The 27,494-nt window shown below is 47.3% G+C and overlaps 1 protein-coding gene across 1 annotated transcript; it reads left to right on the top strand.

The window, feature by feature from the left end:
* The first annotated feature begins 1,679 nt into the window (after positions 1 to 1,679).
* Positions 1,680 to 22,500, top strand: LAPTM4A (lysosomal protein transmembrane 4 alpha). Its single transcript, XM_077291478.1, has 7 exons — positions 1,680 to 1,878; positions 13,459 to 13,579; positions 14,723 to 14,799; positions 16,686 to 16,808; positions 20,629 to 20,724; positions 21,820 to 21,918; positions 22,012 to 22,500. Exons 1-7 carry the CDS (start codon positions 1,780 to 1,782, stop codon positions 22,099 to 22,101), a joined length of 705 nt encoding a protein of 234 aa, XP_077147593.1. The 5' UTR covers positions 1,680 to 1,779; the 3' UTR covers positions 22,102 to 22,500.
* The last annotated feature ends 4,994 nt before the right edge of the window (positions 22,501 to 27,494 follow it).

Raw genomic sequence — 27,494 nt, 5'->3', positions numbered from 1 at the left:
AAAAATAAATATATACTCACCTTCCGAGAGTACACTTGTAGTTCTGTCGCCTGTGTGCGGTGCAGGCGGCAGCTTCTGGTCCCAGGGTGTGATGATGTCGCTCTCGCGCAGGCGCGCAGGGCCTGTGATGACGTCACGGTCACATGACCGTGACGTCATGGAAGGTCCTTCTTGCAGACCATCCTCAGCACCGGAACCTGCCGCTTGCATGGACCGGTCACCGGAGCATTGCGAGGAGCGGGAAAGGCGGCGGAAGGTGAGTATATAATGATTTTTGGTTTTTTTAATTATTTTTAACATTAGATGTTTTTACTATTGATGCCGCATAGGCAGCATCAATAGTAAAAACTTGGTCACACAGGGTTAATAGCGGCGGTAACGGAGTGAGTTACCAGCGGCATAACGCGGTCCGTTACCGCTGGCATTAACCCTGTGTGAGCGGTGACTGCGGGGAGTATGGAGCGGGTGCCGGGCACTGACTGCAGGGGAGTAGGGAGGGACTAATCGGACTGTGGCCGTCGCTGATTGGTTGCGGCAGCCATGACAGGCAGCTGGCGAGACCAATCAGCGACTTGGATTCCATGACAGACAGAGGCCGCGACCAATGAATATCCATGACAGACAGACAGAAAGACAGACAGACAGAAAGATGGAAGTACCCCTTAGACAATTATATAGTAGATACTGCACTCCCCATAGTCCTTCATATAGTATAATGCACCCCCATAGTCCTTCATATAGTATAATGCACTTCCCATAGTCCTTCATATAGTATAATGCACTCCCCATAGGCCTTCATATAGTATAATGCACTCCCCATGGTTCTCCATATAGTATAATACACTCCCTATAGTTCTTCACATAGTAATAAGCACTCCCCATAGTCCTCCATATAATATGCACACACAGCCGGTGACAACTCTTGTCCAGACAGCATCGCCGCCAACAGTAGTGACCGAGCAAGCGCTGACTGCTGCTCCTTAACCCCTTAAAGGAGGTCTGCAGACACTCTATGTAACTGCGGCCTTGTGAATCCTCACATGCAGTCAGGAATCTCCAGCACTGGGAGCAGGCAGCCATGTGACCACAAGTAAGTGATTTGCATACTACTGGTCACATCCTGACTAGACTTGTCCGCCTTGTATTGAGAGAGGCCATACACAACTAGTTGGCACGTGACCGCATGTATGCAAATCGCAGAGCTGTGGTCACATGACTTCCTGAGACTCCTGACAGTGCACGTGAGGAGCCACAAGTCTGCAGTCACATGGGCCCCTCTGAGGGCCAGAGCTCAGTCTCTGCCACTGGCCATTCAGTGCCTGGGTCACAGGACACACCAGGCGTGGGGTAATAGCCCACCGCCCACCCAGGGACACTAGTCCCATGATGCCCCGCGGGGCGACTGTCCGCAGCTTCTCCCCACACTTTTTATAACTTTATTTATACAGTTCAACACAACACAGAAAGAAAAGTTTTCAGGACTCAGCAGCAGCTGTCAGCACAAGCGCAGAGCAGCGACACCTGGCGGCCAACGCGTGCGTTACATCAACAACACCGGAAACTAACGAACTCTGATTGGATCATACTTTACCATGCCAACATCAAAGATGGCCGCTAGGATCTGGGAAGCGTTATTTGCCCTCTGCAAAGATGGCGCCCCAGGTCTCTGGCCCCGCCTCCACGTCCGTGACGAAGCACGTTAACGTGTGACGTCCAGGGCTCTTCGTGTAGAATCCGACAAGAAGAAGAAGCAGTAACGGAGGGAGAGAGATACGCAGCATGAATCTGAAGCGGAGCCGGGACCGGCTGTACAGCACCAGGTGCTGCGGCTGCTGCCATGTCCGGACCGGGACCATCATCCTGGGCACTAAGTACATGGTGAGGAGGACGGGGAGCCCGGTGCTGGCGGCGGCCGGCAGGAGCTCTGCAGCCCAGCAACGTGCGGGAGCCCGGGCCGTGCTGTGACGGAGGAGGCGAGGGGCAGTGCAGGGAGGCGAGGGGCAGTGCAGGGAGGCGAGGGGCAGTGCAGGGAGGCGAGGGGAGGACATGGGGCAAGAGGGGCAGTGCAGGGAGGCGAGGGGAGGACATGGGGCAAGAGGGGCAGTGCAGGGAGGCGAGGGGAGGACATGGGGCAAGAGGGGCAGTGCAGGGAGGCGAGGGGAGGACATGGGGCAAGAGGGGCAGTGCAGGGAGGCGAGGGGAGGACATGGGGCAAGAGGGGCAGTGCAGGGAGGCGAGGGGAGGACATGGGGCAAGAGGGGCAGCGCAGGGAGGCGAGGGGAGGACATGGGGCAAGTGGGGCAGCGCAGGGAGGCGAGGGGAGGACATAGGGCAAGTGGGGCAGCGCAGGGAGGCGAGGGGAGGACATAGGGCAAGTGGGGCAGCGCAGGGAGGCGAGGGGAGGACATAGGGCAAGTGGGGCAGCGCAGGGAGGCGAGGGGAGGACATAGGGCAAGTGGGGCAGCGCAGGGAGGGGAGGACATAGGGCAAGAGGGGCAGCGCAGGGAGGCGAGGGGAGGACATAGGGCAAGAGGGGCAGCGAGGGGAGGACATAGGGCAAGTGGGGCAGCGAGGGGAGGACATAGGGCAAGTGGGGCAGCGCAGGGAGGCGAGGGGAGGACATAGGGCAAGTGGGGCAGCGCAGGGAGGCGAGGGGAGGACATAGGGCAAGTGGGGCAGCGCAGGGAGGCGAGGGGAGGACATAGGGCAAGTGGGGCAGCGCAGGGAGGCGAGGGGAGGACATAGGGCAAGTGGGGCAGCGCAGGGAGGCGAGGGGAGGACATAGGGCAAGTGGGGCAGCGCAGGGAGGCGAGGGGAGGACATAGGGCAAGTGGGGCAGCGCAGGGAGGCGAGGGGAGGACATAGGGCAAGTGGGGCAGCGCAGGGAGGCAACAGACAGTCAGGGGGTGGCCAGGGGGGACATAGTGCATGAGGCAGCCGGGGGTCATATGGTAGGCTGTGTGGGTGGTAGAATAGGGGCACAGGGCGGCTAGGGGGAGGCAAGAGGGCCATATGGTAAGATACTTGGGACGTACGTACAATATACGGTAAGGTACGGGGGCAGCGGGTGTACATAAGATTGGGGACGAACGTAAAGTAAAGGGCAACAAGGAGGCCTACGTATAACATGGGCACAGTGCAGCTGGGGGACGTATGTAAGATATGGGCACTGTGGCTAGGGGGCAGGATATGCATAACGGGGGCCAGCAGTAGGGCATACATACGGGGAGGATGTAAGGGGCAGCAGATGTACATAAGAGGGGCACAGGGGGGGGGCGTATGTGAGATGCAGGGGGCTGAACATAAAGGACAGGGTGGCCTGTGTAAGAAGCAGGGACGGGGGGGTGGACGTGTGCGTGAGACGCAGGCACGGGGTGGACGTGTGCGTGAGACGCAGGCACGGGGTGGACGTGTGCGTGAGACGCAGGCACGTGAGATATGGGGAGAGGAACGTGAGTGACACGGGGCCGTGATGGGCTGTGAGAGGTAGTAGGGAGAGGTCAAAAGAAAAGCATCAAAATCCAGGGACAAAATAGTGAGTGGTACAGTGTAGAGGGGTATAGGGTGTGACAGGTGGGCACATGCGCTGATGGGGTGCAGGCGGTACGTGGCACATGATGGTGAGGGGACGGAGGAGATGGCCACAATGTGCAGCTAGGAGGTCCCGCAGCCTCCTCGTCCTCTATGGCAGGTGCGGCCTCCGCCATGTCTCCTCCACATCTGCAGCATTTCCTCCTTGGTTTCTATTTCTACTGAACTATCTGGTTAGTTATGTGGTTTGGTGATTTCGCCTCCTGCAGGGAGGGGTGTCTTCTTGTCTCCTGGTATCTTCCTGTCTTCTGATATGTTCCTGACCCGCACACAGAAGCTTCCCCTGTGAGTTACTGCAGGGTGATGCCCTAATGTCAGGATGCCTCCACTACTAACACCCTCCTAATGTAGCGTGTGCCTGGTGGGTGTATGGAGGAGCACAGGGGCAGGGACCTCTCCTTACTGCGAGTCCTGGCTGTTACCTAACCGATGCCGTCTGTAGTGACAGCGATCAGAGCTCCAGTCGCTGCTGGTAACTCCTCATCTTCTCTGTATACATTAGTGTTTATTGCTGTGTATATACAGGAGCGTCTCACAAAATTATATAATCAACAATATAATTTATTTCAGTTCAATACAAAAAGTGAAACTCATATTATATATGGTCATTACAGACAGAGTGATCTATTTCAGGTGTTTATTTCTGTTAATGTTGATGATTATGGCTTACAGCCAATGAAAACCCAAAAGTCATTATCTCAGTCAATTAGAATACTTTATAACACCAGCTTGAAAAATGATTTTAAAATCCGAAATGTTGGCCTACTGAAATGTATGATCAGTAAATGCACTCAATACTTGGTCCGGGCTCCTTTTGCATCAATTACTGCATCAATGCGGCGTGGCATGGAGGCGATCAGCCTGTGGCACTGCTGAGGGGTTACGGAAGCCCAGGTGGCTTTGATAGCAGTATTCAGCTTGTCTGCATTGTTGGGTCTGGTCTCATCTTCCTCTTGACAATATCCTATAGATTCTCTATGGGGTTAAGATCAGGCGAGTTTGCTGCCAGTCAAGCCCAGTGATACTGTTGTTTGTAGACCAGGTATTGGTACTTTGGGCAGTGTGGACAGGTGCCAAGTCCTGCTGGAGAATGACATTTCCATCTCCAAAAAGCTTGCCAGCAGAGGGAAGCATGAAGTGCCCTAACATTTCCTAGTAGACGGCTGCGCTGACTTTGGTCTTGATAAAACACAGTGGACCTACACCAGCAGATGACATGGCTCCCCAAACCATCACTGATTGTGGAAACTTCACACTAGACCTCCAGCAGCTTGGATTGTGGCCTCTCCACTCTTCCTCCAGACTCTGGGACCTTGATTTCCAAATGAAATGCAAAATTTACTTTCATCTGAAAACAACACCTTGGACCACTGACAACAGTCCGGTTCTTTTTCTCCTTGGCCCAGGTAAGACATTTCTGGCATTGTCTATTGGTCATGAGTGGCTGACACAAGGAATGTGACACTTGTAGCCCATGTCCTGGATACGTCTACATGTGGTGGCTCTTGAAGCAATGACTCCAGCAGCAGTCCAATCCTTGTGAATCTCTCCCAAATTTCTGAATGGCCTTTTCTTAATCCTTTCAAGGCTGCGGTTATCCCGGTTGCTTGTGCACTTTTTTCTACCACACTTTTACCTTCCACTCACCTTTCCATTAATATGCTTGGATACAGCACTCTGTGAGCAGCCAGCTTCTTAGCAATGACCTTTTGTGGCTTCCCCTCCTTGTGGAGTGTGTCAGTGACTGCTTTCTGGACACCTGTCAACTCAGCAGTCTTCCCCATGATTGTGGAGCTACTGAAACAGACTAAGGGACCTTTGTAAATGCTTAGGAAGCCTTTGCAGTTTTTTTTTGTTAATTATTCCAATTTACTGAGATAATGACTTTTGGGTTTTCAGTGGCTGTAAGCCACAATCATTAACGGAAATAAACACATGAAATAGATCACTCTGTGTGTAATGACTCTATATAATATGAGTTTCACTTTTCATATTGAAGAACTGAAATAAATTTTTGATGATATTCTAATTTTGTGAGAAGCACAAGTGATAAGATGATCACAGGATCAAATCCCAAAAGGGACTATAAATTAAGGTGAAAAGAAGAAACCAAGGTTTTTAAAAATATTCAAATATAAAAAAAAAAAAAAAAAAAGATCTTACAAATTTCTGACATTGTCATCTCTGAAATTAAAGGAAACCTGTCACCTCCAAAATCGATGGTGAGGTAAGCTCACCCTCATCAGAGGCTTATCTACAGCATTCTGTAAGGCCATGTGCACACGTTAAGTATTTTTCGCGTTTTTTTCGCGTTTTTTGCTATAAAAACGAGAAAAAAACGCTTACATATGCCTCCTATTATTTTAAGTGTATTCCGCATTTTTTGTGCAAATGTAGCCTTTTTTTCCGCGAAAAAATCGCATCGCGGAAAAAAAAGCAACATGTTCATTAAAATGCGGAATTGCAGGGGATTCCGCACACCTAGGGGTCCATTGATCTGCTTACTTCCCGCACGGGGCTGTGCCCACGATGCGGGAAGTAAGCAGATTATGTGCGGTTGGTACCCAGGGTGGAGGAGAGGAGACTCTCCTCCACGCACTGGGCACCATATAATTGGTCAAAAAATAAGAATTAAAATAAAAAAACAGTCCTATACTCACCCTCGATGTCTTCCCGCCTCCACTGCACGCTGTCGCTTCGGTTCCTGTAGCTGGTGTGCGGTGAAGGACCTGCCGATGACGTCACTGTCCTGTGATTGGTCGTGAGCGGTCATGTGACCGCTCACGTGACCGTGATGTCACGGAAGGTCCTGTGCGCACAGACCAGCTATAGGAAGAGGAACGGACGCCGGTGAGGAGATGTCTGGGTGAGTATAAGCATTTTTTTATTTTTTTTATTATTTTTAAACATTCTATCTTTTACTATAGATGCTGCATAAGCAGCATCTATAGTAAAAAGTTGGTCACACTTGTCAAACGCTATGTTTGACAAGTGTGACCAACCTGTCAGTCAGTTTTCCAAGCGATGCTACAGATCGCTTGGAAAACTTTAGCATTCTGCAAGCTAATTACGCTTGCAGAATGCTAAAAAAACGCGAAAAAAACGGAAAGAAAACGCAAAAAAAAAAAATGCGGATTTCTTGCAGAAAATTTCCGGTTTTCTTCAGGAAATTTCTGCAAGAAATCCGCAACATGTGCACATACCCTAATGCATTCTGTAATGCTGTAGATAAGCCCCCGATGTAACCTGAAAGAGGATAAAAAGAGGTTAGATTATACTCACCCAGGGGCGGTCCCGCTCCGATGGGCGTCTCAGGTCCGGTACAGCGCCTCCCATCTTTTTATGATGACGTCCTCTTCTTGTCTTCATGCCGCGGCTCCGGCGCAGGCGTACTTTGCTCTGCCCTCAACAGGGCAGACAAAGTACGCCGGGGCCGCGGCGTGAAGACCAGAAGAGGACGTCATGGAATGAAGATAGGAGGCGCCGGAGCGGACCTGAGACACCCATCGGAGTGGGACGCCCCCCGAGGAAGCCCAACGCGAAACGCGCGTTGGGGCAGCGGGACTGACACTGGCACCAACAATAATGGGTAAGACAGACATGGCTCTATCGGTCCTTTAATTTGGCCTATATAGGCATAAAGGGTTACATGGGAGACACATATTCCGTCAGATATGGTCATCTGAACCGTACTCAGCTTTATACTGAGCGGTTCTCTGCCTGTTAGTGTTTACATGGTGTTACTTGCAGTAGTCAGGGTCCCTGTACGTGTATGCTATGAGCACTTTGTTTATGTATTTTTGTTCTTTTATGTATGCTATATTATAATATTTGAATTTTAGTAAATTATACTTTTGGGTGTATATTTACTCCAGGCTTCGTTGTAGGATTTACATCGGGGGCTTATCTACAGCATTACAGAATGCTGTAGATAAACCCCTGATGAGGGTGAGCTTACCTCCCCATCGATTTTGGGGGTGACAGGTTCCCTTTAAAAGTACAGTATATATTTAGGTGTGACTTTGCTGTAATCGTACTTGTGATCATTGCTGCCTGTAATTAGTTTGTTCTGTCATTCATGCACGACCATTTTATCCCCGTCAGTATTTTCCAGTCACTCCTCTATGAAAAGCGCTTAAATCGAGGAATCTTAAAGGGTTAATAAACTTTGAGAAACATTTGACATGTCATAGCAACAAAAGGCGAGAGTGCTCAGTGGAGCGCTGCGCCCCTACAGTTGTGTTTAGCTCTACTCATCCATGGAGAGAGTAAGCAGAGCGTTGACTGCGCAGACATCTGGCTATGCACAGCGCTGGAGCCGGTGAAGGGCTCCAGAGATCAACAGGTCAAAACATCTGACATGTTGCTCTGATGTGAAAAATGTACTTAAATCAGTCATTGTACAGGAGGAGGAGGAGGTGAGCTGTGACATCACCTATTGTGAATGGTGGATCCTGTGTTATCTGCTGTATATAGAGGTGTTATCAGTCATTGTACAGGAGGAGGTGAGCTGTGACATCACCTATTGTGAATGGTGGATCCTGTGTTATCTGCTGTATATAGAGGTGTTATCAGTCATTGTACAGGAGGAGGAGGTGAGCTGTGACATCACCTATTGTGAATGGTGGATCCTGTGTCATCTACTGTATATAGAGGTGTTATCAGTCATTGTACAGGAGGAGGAGGTGAGCTGTGACATCACCTATTGTGAATGGTGGATCCTGTGTTAGCTACTGTATATAGAGGTGTTATCAGTCATTATTCAGGAGGAGGTGAGCTGTGACATCACCTATTGTGAATGGTGGATCCTGTATTGTCAGTCATTGTACAGGACCTCGGGATTTGCTGCACTTTTCAGCAGTAGGACCGCCACCGGTCAGACAGTGATAACTTTATGGCAATATACCATGAATATTTTGGGTGGTGACTCCACTGAAGGTTTCTTCCTACACATTGCACTTTATCCTGTGGCTGGCCGTTTCGGAGCTGTTGTTTGGCACGGCCTCCCCTTACACTGCATGGTGCTTGTGTTCTGTGCAGTCAGTGACTGCGGGAGGATCCCGGGGTTTATATTCTGCCTCTCACAGGCCGCAGTCACTGGTCTATGTGTCAGTCTGTGATTCTCGGCCTGGCGGTGGGGGTCTCGAGACCCTGACAGCCTATAGGTGGGATATTCAGATCAGGAGACCCCCTACAGTTTCGTGCCACAGACGCGTGAAGGGTTTGGAGATGTGAAGTTGGTGCTTATGGTGAATAATTTCCTGAATTGTGAAATTAGGAGGTTTTTCCGGTCGGTAGTTCTCTTTTGCATTTCTGCCTTCGGTTTACAGATTGCCATTTTTCCTTTTGGAGTATTATGTATCAGTGTTTGCACTTCCCTGTGGAAATGTGATAGCGTTTCTCTAATGGGAACAGGTTCTCAGACGTCCTATTACTTTAGGAGGCTTTTTAGGTTGATACTGCAACTGTGATCCATGTGCATTGTCGGTGTGCTGTCTTTTTTTTGTTTGTTTTTTTTTCCCCATTCTGTATATCTTGTTCTGAACCTCAAAATAGGAGGAGCTTTGAGTTTTTGTGACCTCGTGCTCTGATGTATATCCACTTTATGCGCATATGACATGGATGTGCCTGAGATTGGCTCCTGATGTAATGGCCTCCAGGGCTTTCCAGGACCTCATCAGTCCTGACCTTATGTCTGGCGTATTAAGTGCGATGTCGGTGTAATCTCTGCTGATGTAACGTGCTCTGACCTCCGACACTGTCGGTCACACAAGTAGTGCTCCTGGCTGTCCAGTAGTCATTTCCTGATGTTCTTCTTCATGTCTGTGTTTTGTTTTCTTGTTCTTTTCCCATGAAATTGCCTGGTCTGACCTTATCGTCTTGTCCTACATGGTGGAAACATCCTGGAGAGACTTCCTCTGTGTGTCCGGGCAGAACCGCAGCTGGTGGCAATGCCAGGAGAACGTTGTTACCTCCATCTGGGCACCATTCTTCTACTCTCTGGTATCGGGAGCAGATGTTTTCTTATGGCTTTCTCCAACGCTGCCTCCTGCAGATTCCTCCTCGCTATGGGATAACGGGGCACTCAAAGAAAATGAATTTCATTGCGTTATTTCCTTTTGTTGCTCGAGCTCCTTGGTCATTTTACCAGTCATCTGGGCAGCATCCATTGAGCCCGGACAAGACCCAGGAGAACATAAAAACTCCAAGCAGATGTTCTTGGCCTGGACTGCAAAGCGACAGTGCTGACCGCCGAGCTTCTAAGATGGTCATCAGCTACTGCCATCCTGAATGCAAATGGTTAGCCATTATAGTAGATCACCAAGGAGCCGCAGTTGAGAAATTCACCAATCTAGGTGGGACTGGAGCGCCTGCTGCCCCCTTACTTATAGGGGCGAAACGGTGCCTGACCAGAAAAGGGGGAGTGAGCTCAGGTGGGAACCATTTCTGCAATTCTGATCTTAACTTTCCCACCTACAGGTTTTCACTCCATCTCCACCCCCTCTTTTTTTTTTTTTTTTTTTGTGTGATTTAGCTCTGGTTTTATATTTCTAGAGCCAGAGAAGGGATAGCAGGAAAGCAAGTAGGTGGGAAGGTGCACGTAGATGTGTGGCCCCACCAAGGGTGCACCGTGCGCCTGTGCTTGGTCATTCTGTGCTGCCGGGCTCCATTCAAAGAGAATCTGCTCTCAGATATTGAATTCATTTTTATTAGAAGCTTCTCTAGAGAATTAGAGCGCCACCTTAGGATAAGTGAAGCGTTACCCCATGCTTTACTGCAACAAGTGGGATGTTTGTGTACGGCACGGACGTGCCAGGTTCTCTAGAAATGCACTTTACACCCACTCACCCTGCCAGGGCATTGAGAAATTTAATTTTCTAATCAACAACTTTTTTTTTTTTTTTTTTACGATTGGCTTAGATAAGGAATTTGGAAGAATTGGCTTTTATATGGTCGTCTATTTCGCAACTGGTGTTCCTGAGTATTCGGGTGTGCCCTTTACCATGGTCAGGACTGGGCACAGAAGGCGGCAACACTAGCAAAGCCGGAGCATGGCCGTAGTTGGGTGTCCCCCTTGGCAGCTGGGTGTCGGTGCTCTAAAAAGTTGTATTTCATATCCGGCAACTGTGGCAGGGCTGACTTGGGGGCTACAAGCCCACAATTAAAGGGACTTTCAATCATGTATTTTTGTTTTTTAAACAAAGCAAAAAAAAGTAATGAGCTAACAAAGCAACTTGTTACTAATCCAGCGACCTGGGAATGGTGGCACTGGGGAGGGGAGGGAACGGTGGCACTGGGGAGGGGAGGGAACGGTGGCACTGGGGAGGGGAGGGAACGGCGGCACTGGGGAAGGGAGGGAACGGCGGCACTGGGGAAGGGAGGGAACGGCGGCACTGGGGAAGGGAGGGAACGGCGGCACTGGGGAAGGGAGGGAACGGCGGCACTGGGGAGGGGAGGGAACGGCGGCACTGGGGAAGGGAGGGAACGGCGGCACTGGGGAAGGGAGGGAACGGCGGCACTGGGGAAGGGAGGGAACGGCGGCACTGGGGAAGGAAGGGAACGGCGGCACTGGGGAAGGGAGGGAACGGCGGCACTGGGGAGGGGAGGGAACGGCGGCACTGGGGAAGGGAGGGAACGGCGGCACTGGGGAGAGGAGGAGCGAGAACAAGATTTCTGCATTGTGAATCAGCAGAAATCAGACTGCACTGTCATCCCGAGTGGAGTCCTCCTTTCCCCCCCTCTCCAAAGTATCGGTAGAATTCTATGTGCGAGTGTGATGCAATCCAAAATTGGCACCGTACAATCACAAGGCTGCAAAGGATGCTTTAGGGGGAAAAAAAAACTTACCACTTTTTCAGGACACATTTCAGGAAGATGAAAATTACCCAAAAGAGGTGTTTCCTGAAGTGGTTTCTGCATGAAAATCGTACATATTTTGAATGACTGAAATAAAACTGAGCACATAGCCGAAGACATTGACTTTGCCCCGGGCGAGTGTTATGGCCTTGAGAGATCCAGTCTGGGCAGTTTATGTATAAACCAAGAAATGCTGAAGCCATGATGAATGCCAAGGGTTTGTGCAAAACAAGTTTTATTGAGCAAGTGATGCCTTAAAGGAAACCTGTCACCGTGACTTTGTAAAGACATGGCTGCAATGGAGCCGTAACACGGATTACATTTATTTACTAAATTTTTGTCGTTCTTTAAAGACTACACTCTGCTTTTTAATTTTTTTTTCTTCTCCGTTTTGCAGTTGTTGCATCTGTGCAAAACTTATACATAGCTCGCTGTCCTGCCGTTGGCTCTATGCTCTATCCATCCCTTCTCTCAGTATTAGAGGTTGCCGTGGTGGGGTCAAAGTGTGGAGGGGGGGGAAGGCATCAGTTATTAGGGAGGGCAGAGCATGCTGTAGAAAGGGAGGAAAGTTTTAGGAAGATCTGTCACGTCCAGAAATGCTAATTACCTGCAGATATAGCAGTAATCTACACGAGTTTAAATCCTATATAGCCGAATTACTGGAACAGGGGCTGCCGGTATAAAGTGAAGTAGTATTCTCTTTACAGCCACTCACTTTCCATCACCGATCGCTGCACCGTGAGCATGGCCGTAATCAATGTGCTGGTGAATGATTACAGACAGCACACCACCTCGATGACCTAGAGGGTGAATAAAACCTCACTTTCTTCTGGTAGCCCTGATCCAGTATTCCTGTTACACAGGATGTAAGCATTCGATTCCTGCATGTTCCCTTTAGGTAGACTGCAGTGTGGAGAGGCGGTTACTTACTCCTCGGCATCATTACAAGGAGGCAGCGACCCTTCCTGGGCTGTAGAGGGAGAAATCGGTTTAGGAATGAAGCTGTGCAGATGGGAAAACAAAAAAGGAAATGTATTACTGACGGTTGTGGAAATTTGGGTGTCTGGTCAGTAAAGCAAAGCCATGAGTAGGGTCAGATGTGGCGATCACACCATCGAAGTTTGGCTTCTGACATCAGTTTTTCAGCTGTGTATGATCTTGCGTTGATAGTGCAGAAGTGCTTGTTACGTCGGGCTTAGTTCAGTCTGAATGTCAGCCGTGCTGGCGGGGAACCAGGTTATCGACCTTGTCGCAGAGTTTGTTTTCCTTACAAATATGAGATTGTTGCCTGGGAATATCGGGGATGGGAGTGAAGAGTGGGAAGCTGCTGTAGTGAGTGTGCAGTACTGGAGGCAGGACATTCCCTGCCGGCCTGAAGCACCCATCCATCCCTGCCTCGCGCTGCGTAGAATAGATAGGGTGGATATGTGCACTGCAGACCTCGCTCCGTCACAGCATTGGGGTCCGTTCACACTGAGTATCTGACCTTTAATTACAGCCAAATCGATGCTGAACCCACACACCGCTGACTAATTCGGGAGAGAAGTGCTTCAGAGGTTGTCCACTACTCGGACAACCCTTTTCTTTAGAAGCCCTAATAAAATAAGAAAAGCTTATATTTTCCTCCAGTGATGTTAGCGCTGACTCTGAGCGCTGCAGCCATTCAGTGACTGGCTGCCGCTCATCCGTATTGTCAGATCAGACGTCCGCTCTAAAGGCTGCAGTCAGTCAGCGATTGCTGATTGCAGCCCTCACGTGACCTAACAATTGCAACTGGGCGCAGACATCACTGGAACGGTGTCGGTGTGAGAGGTGAATATAAGCTTTCCTTATTGTAGAAATATTCTTAGATTGAGCTGCGGCGTGGATTGCACTTGTAGTACGCCGGTTCGTCTGTGTCCTGGCTGTCCTAGTCCGGCCACTCTCTTCTCGCTGCCTCTGTCTGATGTGGAGTCATCAGTGCAGCCGGCGTTTTACAGTTTAACCAGATTTTCGTTTTCCCTCTTGTAGGTGGTGAACCTGCTAATGGGAATACTTCTGACCGTGAAAGTCACCCACCCCGACACCGTGCCCTCAGTCGACATTCAGTATGAAGTGATCGGGAACTATTACGCCTCGGAGAAAGTGGCAGGTGAGGAGTTACCGCGGGAGATGGATATAGGTTGTCTGTATACAGGGAGGTCTCAGGGCTCTCAACTCTGCAGATGACCCGAGCCTTCTCTAAATCGATGATCTGCTCAAAGATGATGGCACATATAGATAAACCCTATGGGAGGAAAAACACATTGTGGAATGACATGATATAGTGTATTGAGGTTCGATTTATAAGAGAAGTGATGTTAAAATGGAGCTCAACACCTACAGCAGAGAGGAGCAGAATGTGGTGTGCAATAGTGCAGAGCGGTTCTGTTTCTCCATGTGTGTGGGGTGTTGTGTACAGGAGGCTGTATATAGGGGCTATGGGGCTGGGGGGCTTTTACATTATGTGGGTGTTGGGGGGGCTCATGCTGTATATAGGAGCTATGGGGCTGGGGGTCTTTTACATTATGTGGGTGTTGGGGGGCTCATGCTGTATATAGGAGCTATGGGGCTTGGGGGGGCTTCTGCAGTATATGGGTGGGGGCGCTCATGCTGCGTGTGTGTGGGGGGCTCATTATGTATGTCGGTGGGGTCAGGACTCATGGTGTGTGTGTGGGGGGGGCTCGTGTTGGGGGGACGCTCATATAAGGGGCGCGGGGTGTGGGCTCATGCTGTATATAGGGGCTGGGGGGGCTTTTGCAGTATATGGGGGCGTGCTTATACTGTATGTGTATGGTGGTCATGCTGTATGTAGGGGGTGTGGGCTCATGCTGTATGTAGGGGGTGTGGGCTCATGCTGTATGTAGGGGGTGTGGGCTCATGCTGTATGTAGGGGGCGCGGGGGGGTGGGCTCATGCTGTATATAGGGGCTATGGGGCCTCAGAGGAGGGGCTCATGTTGTTGTATATAGGGGGCTATGTGGTGGCTCATTGTATTAGATACATGGAGTATAACATACAAGCTGCCTGTAATGTTACTTTCCTGCTGAGCTGGAATCACGGGTGCACTTTTATTTTTGTGACAAGGCCAGAATGGCGCCCGGCCAGCTGAGGCAGTAGACCTTTTCTTTCTCCCACACTCTCTTTGATTCCAGTCCTTCCTGGCTTTGGCTGCGTATAAATGGCACGGCTTAATACTGAGTGACGTAGGTGTTTGCACGGTCTGTCCTGTGACGTCCCGCTGCTTTGTTTTGCAGAGAACGCCTGTGTCCTGTTTGCCATCTCCCTGCTGATGTTTACTATGAGTGCAATGATGGTTTACGGAGCAATCACTGTGAGTACATAAGAGCCGCAGCTAACTAGTGAGCTGCCGAATAATCCCATGATGACTAGTAGTGTCTGCTGAGCCCAGGAGAGCTACCGATCATGTCATATAATGGTCATGCCAAATCCTCGGGGGCGTCCGTATGAGACTTTGCATTTGCTTTAAACCCCACAATGTATAAGTTGAGAATGTGTACAGTTTATAATAGCTTTCTCTGGAGTCACTGGATAGGGGCAGATCACTTCCAATGGAGATACACCTGGCCTGTCCCATGTGATGGATATGCAGTCATGGCCAAAAGTGTTGGCACCCTTGAAATTGTTCCAGAAAGTGAAGTGTTTCTCCCAGAAAATTATTGCAATTACATGTTTATTTCCTTTGTGTGTATTGGAAACAGGAAAAAGACAAATTGGACATAATTTCACACGCAACCTCAAACTTGTGGGTAAACTACTTCTGTTTCAAGCATGTGATGCTCATTCAAACTCGCCTGTGGCAAGTAGCAGCAATATGGAAATCACCTCTGAAACCAGATAACAATGGGAGAAGTTGTCTCAATCTTTACGGTGTCTGTGTGTGCCGCACTAAGCATGGAGAATAGAAGGAGAAGAGAACTGTCTGAGGACTTGAGAACCAAAATTGTTGAAAAATATCAACAATCTCAAGGTTACAAGTCCATCTCCAGAGATCTTGGTGTTCCTTTGCAACATAATGAAGGTTACAACCCATGTCACTGTAGGTAATCTCCCTGGATGTGGATGGCAGAGAACAATTTATGGATGGTGGATAAGCAGCCCAAATCAAGGTCCAAAGAAATTCAAGCTGTCCTGCAGGCTCAGGGTGAGTTGGTGTCAGCGTGAACTGTGTCGACATTTGAATGAAATAAACTGGGTCTCTTGCCATAGCATTTTATCAAAATGTACTTGAGTAAGCAAAAATCCTTCTGGGAAAGGGTCTTGTGGACAGATGAGACCAAGATAGAGCTTTTTGGTGAAGCACATCGTTCTACTGCTTACCGAAAAAAGAATGAGGCGTACAAAGAAAAGAACACAGTACCTACTATCAAATATGGCGGCGGTTCAAATATCAAATATGGTGGCGGTTCAAATATGTTTGAGGCTATTTTGTTTCTCCTGGGTGCCTTGTCTGTGTGCAAGGCATCATGAAATCTGAAGATTACCAAAGGATTTTGGGTTGCAATGTAGTGCCCAGTGTCAGAAAGCTGGGTTTGCATCCTAGGTTATGGGTCTTATAGCAGGACAATGACTCCAAACATACTTCAAGAAGCCCCCAAAAATGGATGGAAGCAAAGCGCTGGAGATCTGTGGTGAGATCTTAAAACTGTTGTTGGGAGAAGGCACCTACAAATATGAGACCTGCAGCAGTTTGCAAAAGAGTGGTCCAAAATTCCAGGTGAGAGGTGTAAGAAGCTTGTTGATGGTTATAGGAAGTGATTGCAGTTATTTTATTCCAAAGAGTGTATATAACCAAATATCAAGTTGAGTGCCAACACTTTTGTCTGGTCCATTTTAAGGTTTTTGTGTGAAATTATGTCCAACTTGCCTTTTTTTTTTCTTTTTCTTTTTGTGTTGTTCCAATACGCACAAAGGAGATAAACAAGTGTATAACAAAATGTGTAATTGCAATAATTTTGTGGAAAAAAAATACTTAATTTTCTGGAATAAATTAAAGGGTGCCAACACTTTCGGCCGTGGATGTAGGTGTGTATTTTGTTCAAGTAGGCTCACGCCCAGCAGATTTATTGCAAAAATCTCCAGCAGAGGTGGCCGCGTATTCCGGGCTTCACCATTCAGGTGTATGGGAACCATGGCTGTGGATCTGCCATCAATGTACTGAGGCGGGGGATCCTGTTGTGACGTGTCTCTCTCCCGTAGCACCGTGGCGGCTGGCTGATCCCGTTCTTCTGCTACCAGCTGTTTGACTTCGCCCTCACGTGTCTGCTCACCATCAGCTCCCTCACATACTTGCCGGGGATTAAGGACTATTTGGAGCAGTTGGTGAGTACGGACTCTCCCTGTGTGGTAGTGAATGGTGGTGTACGTTATTACCTCCGAACAGAGATCTAATGCTCCGAGAGGGACACGATCCTCTACTGATCAACCTACGCCAGTTATACTCCAGATCTTGGCTGGACAAGAAGTGGTTAAAGGCGGTGTCCCATTTATGGTGTTTATTTCCCTTCCTCAGGATGCCTATATGCTGCTGGGAATGGAGCCCAAGCGCTGGTGAGCATGTGCGGCCCCTGCTCCATGTACATACAGCAGATGACTCCAAGAGAAAGCCTGCTCGGTGGCTGCGCCCATGCTGTGGCGGTGGCTGCGCCCATGCTGTGGCGGTGGCTGCGCCCATGCTGTGGCGGTGGGCACACGAGTGAAATTTCAGGCCTGACGCCACTGGACAAAATTAAACCAAGCCGTATCCACTAACCCCTTCCCGATAGCAGATAGGGTGAAAGGGTTAACTCCGATTTCACCCGATCTGCAGGGACAGGGGGAGTGGTACTTCACACACCCCCCCCCCCCCCGTGGCTACGATCGCTCTGATTGGCTGTTCAAAGTGACGTTTCACTTTCAATCAGAGCAATCTTAATATTTCACCAATGAAAATTGGTGAAATATTACAATCCAGCCATGGTTGATGCTGCAATATCATCGGTCATGGCTGGAAACCGCGATCTGCCACCGCCCCCGTCCTCCGTCCTGTGCTTCGCTCCCCTCCGTCCTCCTGTCCGCTCCCCCCGCAGTCCGATCTCACACCCCCCCGCTGTCCGATCCCACCCCCGCATACTTACCGACCTCCAGTGTCCCTCCCGGTGTCCGTCCGTCCTCTGCATGGGCGCCGCCATCTTCCAAAATGGCGGGCGCATGCGCAGTGTGCCGCCGAATCGGACGGCAGATTCATTCCAGGTACATTTTGATCGCTGTGATAGGTTCTATCACAGCGATCAAAATAAAAAAAATAATAAATAAACCCCCCCCCCCCCTTTATCACCCCCATAGGTAAGGACAATATTAAAATAAAGGAAATATATTTACTTTTATTTTTCCACTAGGGTTGGGGTTAGAACTAGGGTTGGGGTTAGAACTAGGGTTGGGGTTGGAAATAGGGTTGGGGTTGGAAATAGGGTTAAGATTAGGATTAGGGGTGTGTTGGGGTTAGGGTTAGGCTTGTGGTTAGGGTTATGGTTAGGGTTGGGATTAGGGTTAGGGGTGTGTTGGGGTTAGGGTTGGAATTAAGGGTTATGGCTAGAGTTGGGATTAGGGTAGGGGTGTGTTGGGGTTAGTGTTGGAGTTAGAATTGAGGGGTTTCCACTGTTTAGGCACATCAGGGGTCTCCAAACGCGACATGGCGCCACCATTGATTCCAACCAATCTTGCGTTCAAAAAGTCAAATGGTGCTCCCTCCCTTCCGAGCCCCGACGTGCGCCCGAACAGTGGTTTACCCAAACATATGGGGCACAAGCGTACTCAGGAGAAATTGCACAACAACTTTGGGGGTCTAATTTCTCCTAATTTTTTTTTTTTTTTTTTTTTGGTTGGGGGGGGGGGAGAAAAAAGTACTTTTTCATTTTTACAGATCAATTTGTGAAGCACTTGGGGGTTCAAAGTGCTCACTATGCTTCTAGATAAGTTCCTTGGGGGGTCTAGTTTCCAAAATGGGGTCACTTGTGGGGGAGCTCCAATCTTTAGGCACACGGGGGCTCTCACGCAACATGGTGTCCGCTAAAGATTGGAGGCAATTTTTCAGTGAAAAAGTCAAATGGCGCTCCTTCCCTTCCGAGCCCTGTCATGCGTCCAAACAGTGGTTCCCCCCACATATGGGGTATCAGCGTACTCAGGACAAATTGTACAATAACTTTTGGGGTCCAGTTTCTCTTTTTACCCTTGGGAAAATAAAAAAAATAATTGTTGCTAAAAGATCATTTTTGTGACTAAAAAGTGAAATGTTCATTTTTTTTCCTTCCATGTTGCTTCTTCTGCTGTGAAGCACCTGAAGGGTTAATAAACTTCTTGAATATGGTTTTGAGCACCTTGAGGGGTGGGGTGCAGTTTTCAGAATGGTGTCACTTTTGGTATTTTCAGCCATATAGAACCCTCAAATTGACTTCAAATGTGAGGTGGTCCCTAAAAAAATGGTTTTGTAAATTTTGTTGTAAAAATGAGAGATCACTGGTCAAATTTTAACCTTTATAACTTCCTAGCAAAAAAAAAAAAAAATTGTTTCCAAAATTGTGCTGATGTAAAGTAGACATGTGGGTAATGTTATTTATTAATTATTTTGTGTCACATAACTCTCTGGTTTAACAGAATAAAAATTCAAAATTTTGAAAATTGCAAAATTTTCAAAATTTTTGCCAAATTTCCGATTTTTTTTATTTTGTATTTTTCCCCACAAATAAACACAAAAATGATCGACCTAAATTTACTACTAACGTGAAGCCCAATATGTCACAAAAAAACAATCTCAGAACCGCTAGGATCCATTGAAGCGTTTGAGTTATAACCTCATAAAGGGACACTGGTGAGAATTGCAAGAAATGGCGAGGTCATTAAGGTCAAAATAGGCTGGGTCATGAAGGGGTTAAGGGGTCAGTCCTGCTTTGCATTGAGCTGAGCAGAACAGGTGACACCGCTTCTCTTGAGACCTGCCGGGACGCTGGTGCGATCACCAGGTATCGTGACACCTGTCTTGCTCATTACATTGGGAGTCTAGTACACAGATTTTGGAACAATATGTACGATTGTTCTTAGGGCAAGGTGCCCTTCTGAGATGTGCTTACTTCATAATGGCCCTTAACCCGTTTAAGACTAGGCACATGCAGTTTTAAGGGCTCAAAAGATTAAAAAAAATAAAAAAAATTCTCATTCAGCATCCTTTTTTTTTTTTTTTTTCGTGCTATGTGTAGCCTTGTTTCATTCATTTATTTATTTATTTATTTATTTATTTATTTTTTATTTCACATATTCCCTCCCCCTCCCACCCATAAGATCATTTAGGCTATGTGCGCACTTTGCGGATTGGGGTGCAGAATTTTCCGCACAAAATCCGCATCTCCTGGCAGAAACCGCAGGTGTGGTTTTGATGCGGAATTAATGCAGATTTTCTGTGGTTTTTACCACCGCGGATTTCTATAATGGGAGGGTGCAGAAACGCCACAGTTCCACACAAACGAAGTGACATGCACTTCTCTTCAATCCGCAGCGGATTTTTCCGCACCATTAGCACAGCTTTTTTTTTTTTTCCCTATTGATTTACATTGTACTGTAAATCACTATGCGGAACTGGAGCGTTTCTGCGCAGAAAAATCCGCTACGGATCCACACAAACTCCACATCGTGTGCGCACAGCCTAAAGGCCTTTTTGGAGGTGAATTTCAATCTTTAAAAAATGTATTTTATTTTTTGTCCCTGTAACTAGGGTTGGTATATTATCCCTGATTACAGGACAAATTCTGCCTCCTGCTTCCACAGCAGAAGTGATCTGGGTCTGTGGGGATCCAGCAGCTCCTGCTCCCTCCGGACAGTCGGCAATCACGTGATTATAGCACATGTCATGAAGGGGGTCGAAGAAGACCTTTTAACTTTTAATAACATTTGCGTTACATCACATGTAAAGATCCCTGAGCTTTCCTTATTCTGCTGCTTTTTTCCATTTTGCGCTCCATTGCGAAGATATTCACGTGTTGGTTTTGGAGCTCAGTATGTGAAATCTCTGCTGGGCGTTTCTTAGTCTTCTCTGGCTCTCTCATGTACATCTTTTATGGTAATATAAATATTCTTAACCTAAGATAATTTTTAGTCCCTCTGTTTCTCACAGCCGGAGTTTCCATATAAAGATGACATGCTTGCCATGGACTCCAGCTGCCTCCTGTTCATCGTCCTGGTTGCTGGCGCCTTAATAATTATTCTAAAGGTAAGACTTTGCGGATACTTATCATTGTATAGAGACCCTGCAGCTCGACTGGTTACCCACCTGCTGCCCGTTACAGCACTCCTACGGTCACTGCCTATAGATGGGCTCCGAAACCTACCGGAGTCTTCAAAACCTTTACAACACCACCAATAATCCGATAAGTAGATTCTCTGCGTCAGTGATTGGGTCAAAACCAAATGTATACATTTATGTAAACCTTTGCCAGCACTTGACGCTTTTACACCGGTCCCGGACAGTTCCACCAACTTATTCAAAATGTTTGCTGATCTCAGATGGGACATGTTCAAGAGCCTCCGACAAATTCATCATCATTTAGACCAGCAGAGTGTGTGCAGAAATGTACGCCAGCCCCTGAATATAGTAATAACTTCTCAGTCGGTGAGAAGATACATCATACTTCAGAACGCACCCACCTGCAATATGCTGCTCCCGCTGAATCTGGCCTTTAGTGTTGATTTTTGTTTTTGATCATACGACCATGCTTGGATATGGTGTGTTCTCCGAGCGCTCGTGTGCTAACCGAGTGTCTTCGGCATGCTCGAAAAATATGTTCGAGTCTCCACAGCTGCTCGACAGCCACAACCCATACTGGGATCTGATCACAATGCACGGACTGGCTGCAGGTCTCCAAACCCAGCGTGACAGCTTCATATATTTTTTTATGAAATTGTCATGCTCAGGTTGGCAGACCCACGGCCAGTCCATGCATTGCGGTCAGATCACAGACCAATTAGCATGAATAGCTGAACCCGCACTTGGAAGCAGCATTTCCTATAGTCCAGCTCGTGTTCCCCTGCGGGAAGTTTGTCTGGTACCAATAAATTAATGGAAATTGGGCCTCCCGTCATGCATACTACACAGTGTCCTCTGGTTGGCCCCACCGCTTGGACCTGATAATGTCATGGTACCGCCATCTGTATCCATAAAAGACTTTTTTCTTTTTGGCATCTCTGGGGCTTGTATACATCAGTTTTTGGGCATCACCTGGCCCAGTGATCATTAGTCCTTGGCTTCCTCCGTTCCATTCCTTCTCGTGTGTCATGCCTTTCCATAACCTGTGGTTTCCCCGTGCAGGCCTATCTGATCAACTGCGTGTGGAACTGCTACAAGTACATCAATAACAGGAACGTGCCGGAGATCGCAGTGTATCCCGCCTTCGAGACCCCTCCACAGGTAACCGCACACTCGCTGCTGACCACCTGTCGTTTTTTTTGTTCGTTCATCTTCTCAACACTTGTTTACACTGACCGATCCTTTCTCTTGCAGTACATCCTTCCTACATACGAGATGGCCATAAAGATGCCAGAAAAGAAGGACCCTCCCCCACCTTACATCCCCACACAGAAGGATGTATAACCTGGCCGCACGTTATCGTCGCCCCTGCTCACCCTGCAGAATAAACCCCTCTACAGAGACCTCATTGTTTTTTATGTAACCCAACGCTTGCGTTGCCTTAACCTTTAACATGAAGATGACTTACATTTTAAGACAATCTCTTACTGATTATCGTTTACGAGGGAAGTAGTTTTGGGGGGGAAGATGATTACACCCGGTACTTTTTATATTTTATTTCGTTGTCATTTTATTTTATTTTTTTTGGTTGCTTCTCGTCTGTCTTTTCATGCCTTAACACTTTTAGTCCTGGAGATCCTTGTGACATATCGTTGACCATGCTTGGGTGATTCCCTCAGCAGTGAAAGATTGAATAAGAAATATTTTTCTTGAGTAAAATAAATTTAAAAAAATATATATAAAGACCCAGACTTTTTTTTTAACATTTTCTGACTTTTTATGCATATTCGTAAAACAAATAAATCATTAGCAAGAAATATGGGGCAGATGAGTGACTATAACTGCAGGACCAGACTACACAGGGTTTGTTTGTAGTCTGTAACCATGGAGATGCATAAGCCTGGATAAGAACTTTTGCACACTAAACAGTATCCGACTCGGAAAGAAATATTGGGATTATCACTGCAGTTAACCCTTTCACTGTTTAATATCTTTGGACACTTTGAATATCTGAATGAAACAAGCACCCCTACCCCAATATATTCAAAGAGAAAGGGACCAAAATCCAATTTTTGTCATTTCCATGGGAGAAAAGTGGATCCTGTGGATAGTTTTTATCTAACAGGAAATATTACAAAGTGAGTGATTTGGATCTAGTCAATTACATGCTGTAGTCTCCCACATGAAGAGATCAGGCTCTGGTTGGTAGAGGGTGGATACACTAGAAGTTCAGTTTTGTACGTTTTCAGCTTAGAGAGAGGACATGATGTTGGAGAGAGTCACTGGTAATTACAGGTACGGGAGTCATGTCAGGAGAAGATGTGTATAACTTGGTGTCATCAACGTAGAGTGAGTACTGAAAGCCAAAACTTGTAGTGGTGTGTAAATATTAGTGTATACAATTTTATTAAGATCCCCCCCCCCCCCCCCCCATCCTGCATTGGAATAACAAATCTCAACCCACCATATACAGCGCAATACAGCAATATATCAGTCCTGTCAACCCCTCTATACACAGCCCCATTCTGCAGTATTTCACTCCTTTTTAGCCCCTCTATACAAAGCCCCATCCTGCAGTATATCCTCTCTCCTTTCATTCCCTCTATACACTGTCCCATCTGCTCCTTTCCTTGACATCATCACTCACAGGAGCAGCTCCGTTCCGCATATGACGCCAGTTGTGAGACTTTACTGCGCAAGAACAACCAGGAGCACTGGAACGACAGCAAGATGGTTCTAATGGCAACTAAGGGGTTAATACAACCTGGAGGGGAATCCTTCACAAGTGATATGGGGCAGGTTTAAACTGCATTATGTTGGATAAAATGATTAAATGTGTGTGTGTGTACATTAATTATAAGACCACATAGTGATTTGGGGACATTCCCTTTAAAATCAAGAGTGTAACATACTAAACAGGAGCGGGGGATCAACAGTTTATATTATTCTAAGGGTCAAGTTGATCGCGATCAGTAAGATGGCGGACTAGGTGAGGGTAGACTAAGTGTTAAAAAATAAAAACTATAAAATACTGTTTCAGACTTTCTTAAAGCCAAGTTCAGATATGTAGATAGAAATCTTGGGGCTCCACAGCAAGTGTTCATATATAGTCAAAAAAATATTTTAATAAATAATTTCCACTATATGATACACATTACTCATGGCCTTATTACAGATGCTTAAACAGGACCTTTCACCAGGTGAAGCATCCAGTTTTTTTTTCTCTTATTTCCGGTGCTGCCCTGAATATTTTGGTGTTTTTTTTTGTTTTTTTTTGTTTGTTTTTATTTAAATCTGCCACGTATATCCAGAGATATGGGCCTTTTTATTTAGTTCAAATTATTAGTCTTTAAAAGGAGGCATGGCTTGTGGGATCCTCATGGGCGTGTCTTTAGGCTGCTCTGCATTACTACCCTTCAGAGCCACTCCCCCTTGTACAGTTTGCAAAAATTGGCAGTAAATAAAAAGGCCCCATATCTTTGGAAGTGTACGATGAATTTAAAGAGCAAAAAACAATACGCAGGGGAACAACCAGAATAAGAGCAAAACGAATCACTGTTAATCTTGTGACTTGTCCTTTGTGCGGTTTTTTTTTTTTATTATTATTATTTTAATCACAAAAAATGGCTGCAAAAATGTTGAGATTGAACTCTGACTGCAATGTGTGAACACAGCCTAAAACGCTGCAGCTGTGATGCCGGCCTTTGTTGCAGACCCACTGTAATATGAGCAGCACGTTATGGGTGCGTTCACATGGAGCCATTTTTGGACATTCGTGAATACAATGATGTGACCAATTAAGAGACTGAGGAAGTGGTTTGAAAGAAAATTTTGCTTTGCTGCCCATAGCAACCAATCACAGCGCAGCTTTCATTCTGTATTCTGTTCTGGAGAAATGGAAGCTGCACTGTGATTGGTTGCTATGGGCAACAAAGACAGATTTCCCCATTTTTGTGCATTGTAATGTCACATTGTTCTAGACTATGAGTCTGTTCTACGATGTCTGTTCTTGTCTAACAATGCTCCGCACCAGCCTTTAATAGTCTCTTACTAGAACTGGTAGCGCAAGGCATCCGTCAGCAACTAAAACGATGTGAAATGGCTCACACAGTTAGAAGGCCTCGTTCAGACTTACTTTTTTTTTTTTTTACCAACATGGACCCATTATAGTCTGTGGGACTGTTTACCTGTCCTTGTGCCTTTGTAGGGACGTTAAGGGTATGTGCACACGTTGCGGATTCTGCTGCGGATTTTTCCGCAGCGGATTTGGAAAATCCGCAGTGCAAAACCACTGCGGTTTTCACTGCGGATTTCATCGTGGTTTCTTCTGCGGATTCCTCTGCGGGTTTTCAACTGCACTTTCCTATTGGTGCATGTTGAAAACCGCTGCAGAATCCGCAGAAAGAATTGACATGCTGCGGAAAATAATCCGCTGCGTTTCCGCGCGGATTTTTCCGCAGCATGTGCACAGCCGGTTTTTTTTCCCAAAGGTTTACATGGTACTGTAAACTTTGGGAAAACTGCTGCGGATCCGCAGCAAAATCCACAGCGTGTGCACATACCCTAATAGGTCCGTGGAAAGAATAAAAAAAACCATCACTGCCCTCCTTGTCATCTGAGGGCTGTAGGCTTTATACTGTTTTATTATATCTACTATATAATTGTCTAAGGGTCACTTCCTTCTGTCTTTCTGTCTGTCACGGATATTCATTTATCGCGGCCTCTGTCTGTCATGGAAATCCAAGTCACTGATTGGTCGCGGCAAAACAGCCACGACCAATCAGCGACGGGCACAGTCCGGCGGCAAAATGGCCGCTCCTTCCTCCCTGCAGTCAGTGCCCGCTCCATAATCCCCTCCAGTCAGCGCTCACACAGGGTTAATAGCAGCGGTAACGGACCGCGTTATGCCGCGGGTAACGCACTCCGTTACCGCAGCTATTAACCCTGTGTGACCAACATTTTACTATTGATGCTGCCTATGCGGCATCAATAGTAAAAAGATCTAATGTTAAAAATTAATTAAAAAAAAATAAATCGTTATATACTCACCGTCCGTCGGATCCAGAACTGGCCTTTCCCGATCCTCGCGATGCTCCGGTGACCACTCCATGCATTGCGGTCTCGCGAGATAATGACGTAGCGGTCTCGCAAGACCGCTACGTCATCATCTCGCGAGACCGCAATGCACTCTTGGGACCGGAGCACGCTAGGAGCCTCGGTAATCGCTTCGCTTGGATCCGGTGCCAACGGAAGGTGAGTATATAACTATTTTTTATTTTAATTCTTTTTTTTAACAGGGATATGATGCCCACATTGCTATATACTGCGTGGGCTGTGCAATATACTACATGGCTGTGCTATATACTACGTGGGCTGGGCAATATACTATGTGGGCTGGGCAATATACTATGTGGGCTGGGCAATATACTATGTGGGCTGGGCAATATACTATGTGGGCTGGGCAATATACTATGTGGGCTGGGCAATATACTATGTGGGCTGGGCAATATACTATGTGGGCTGGGCAATATACTATGTGGGCTGGGCAATATACTATGTGGGCTGGGCAATATACTATGTGGGCTGGGCAATATACTATGTGGGCTGGGCAATATACTATGTGGGCTGGGCAATATACTATGTGGGCTGGGCAATATACTATGTGGGCTGGGCAATATACTACGTGGGCTGGGCAATATACTACGTGGGCTGGGCAATATACTACGTGGCCTGTGCAATATACTACGTGGCCTGTGCAATATACTACGTGGCCTGTGCAATATACTACGTGGCCTGTGCTATACACTACGTGGCCTGTGCTATACACTACGTGGCCTGTGCTATACACTACGTGGCCTGTGCTATACACTACGTGGCCTGTGCTATACACTACGTGGCCTGTGCTATACACTACGTGGCCTGTGCTATACACTACGTGGCCTGTGCTATACACTACGTGGCCTGTGCTATACACTACGTGGCCTGTGCTATACACTACGTGGCCTGTGCTATATACTGCGTGCGTGGGCTGTTAGATACTACGTGAGCTGTGTTATATGCTATGTGGGCTGTGTTATATGCTATGTGGGCTGTGCAATATACTACGTGGGCTCTTATATACTACATTGCCGGCCGTGAACAATCAGCGACAGACGCAGTCCGGCCGCGAATTGGCGCGGGATTTGAACCACGCTTCACTAATTGGTCGTGGCCGGCTGAATCCTGTGTATTCAATGTATTCTAAAATCTTCAAAAATAAACTACATACATATTCTAGAATACCCGATGCGTTAGAATCGGGCTACCATCTAGTGGAGATAAATAACTGGTGTTGTTATAAGCAGTACAATGGGGGCATTATTAAAAGGAGATATAGTTGGGATATTATAAGAAAGCAACATGTGGAGAAATGGCATTATAAAGAGGCACAGTGAGGGGCATTCTGACAATAGAGTCACTAACGGACATTATTATAAAAAAACAAAAACAATGGGGGAAATTGGAAGCACAGGGGGTGTTAATTTTATACAGAGACACTGGGGCATTATTTTAAGGAATGACGTACAGACATTACCATAGGGGGTAGTATACTGTATAGAGGCACATGGGGGCATTTTGCCTATGAGGAGGCACAGACTGGGGTACTATTACGATGTAGAGGTCCAGAGTGAGCACTAATATGTGAGGCACAAAAGGAGGCTACTTTTACTTTCCAGGGCATTAATACCAATTAAGGG

The sequence above is a fragment of the Ranitomeya variabilis genome, chromosome 2, assembly GCF_051348905.1.
Source record: "Ranitomeya variabilis isolate aRanVar5 chromosome 2, aRanVar5.hap1, whole genome shotgun sequence".
NCBI classification, from domain to species: domain Eukaryota; kingdom Metazoa; phylum Chordata; class Amphibia; order Anura; family Dendrobatidae; genus Ranitomeya; species Ranitomeya variabilis.
The sequence above is the reverse complement of the archived record's forward strand: the minus strand, read 5'-3'. Positions and strand labels throughout refer to the sequence as shown.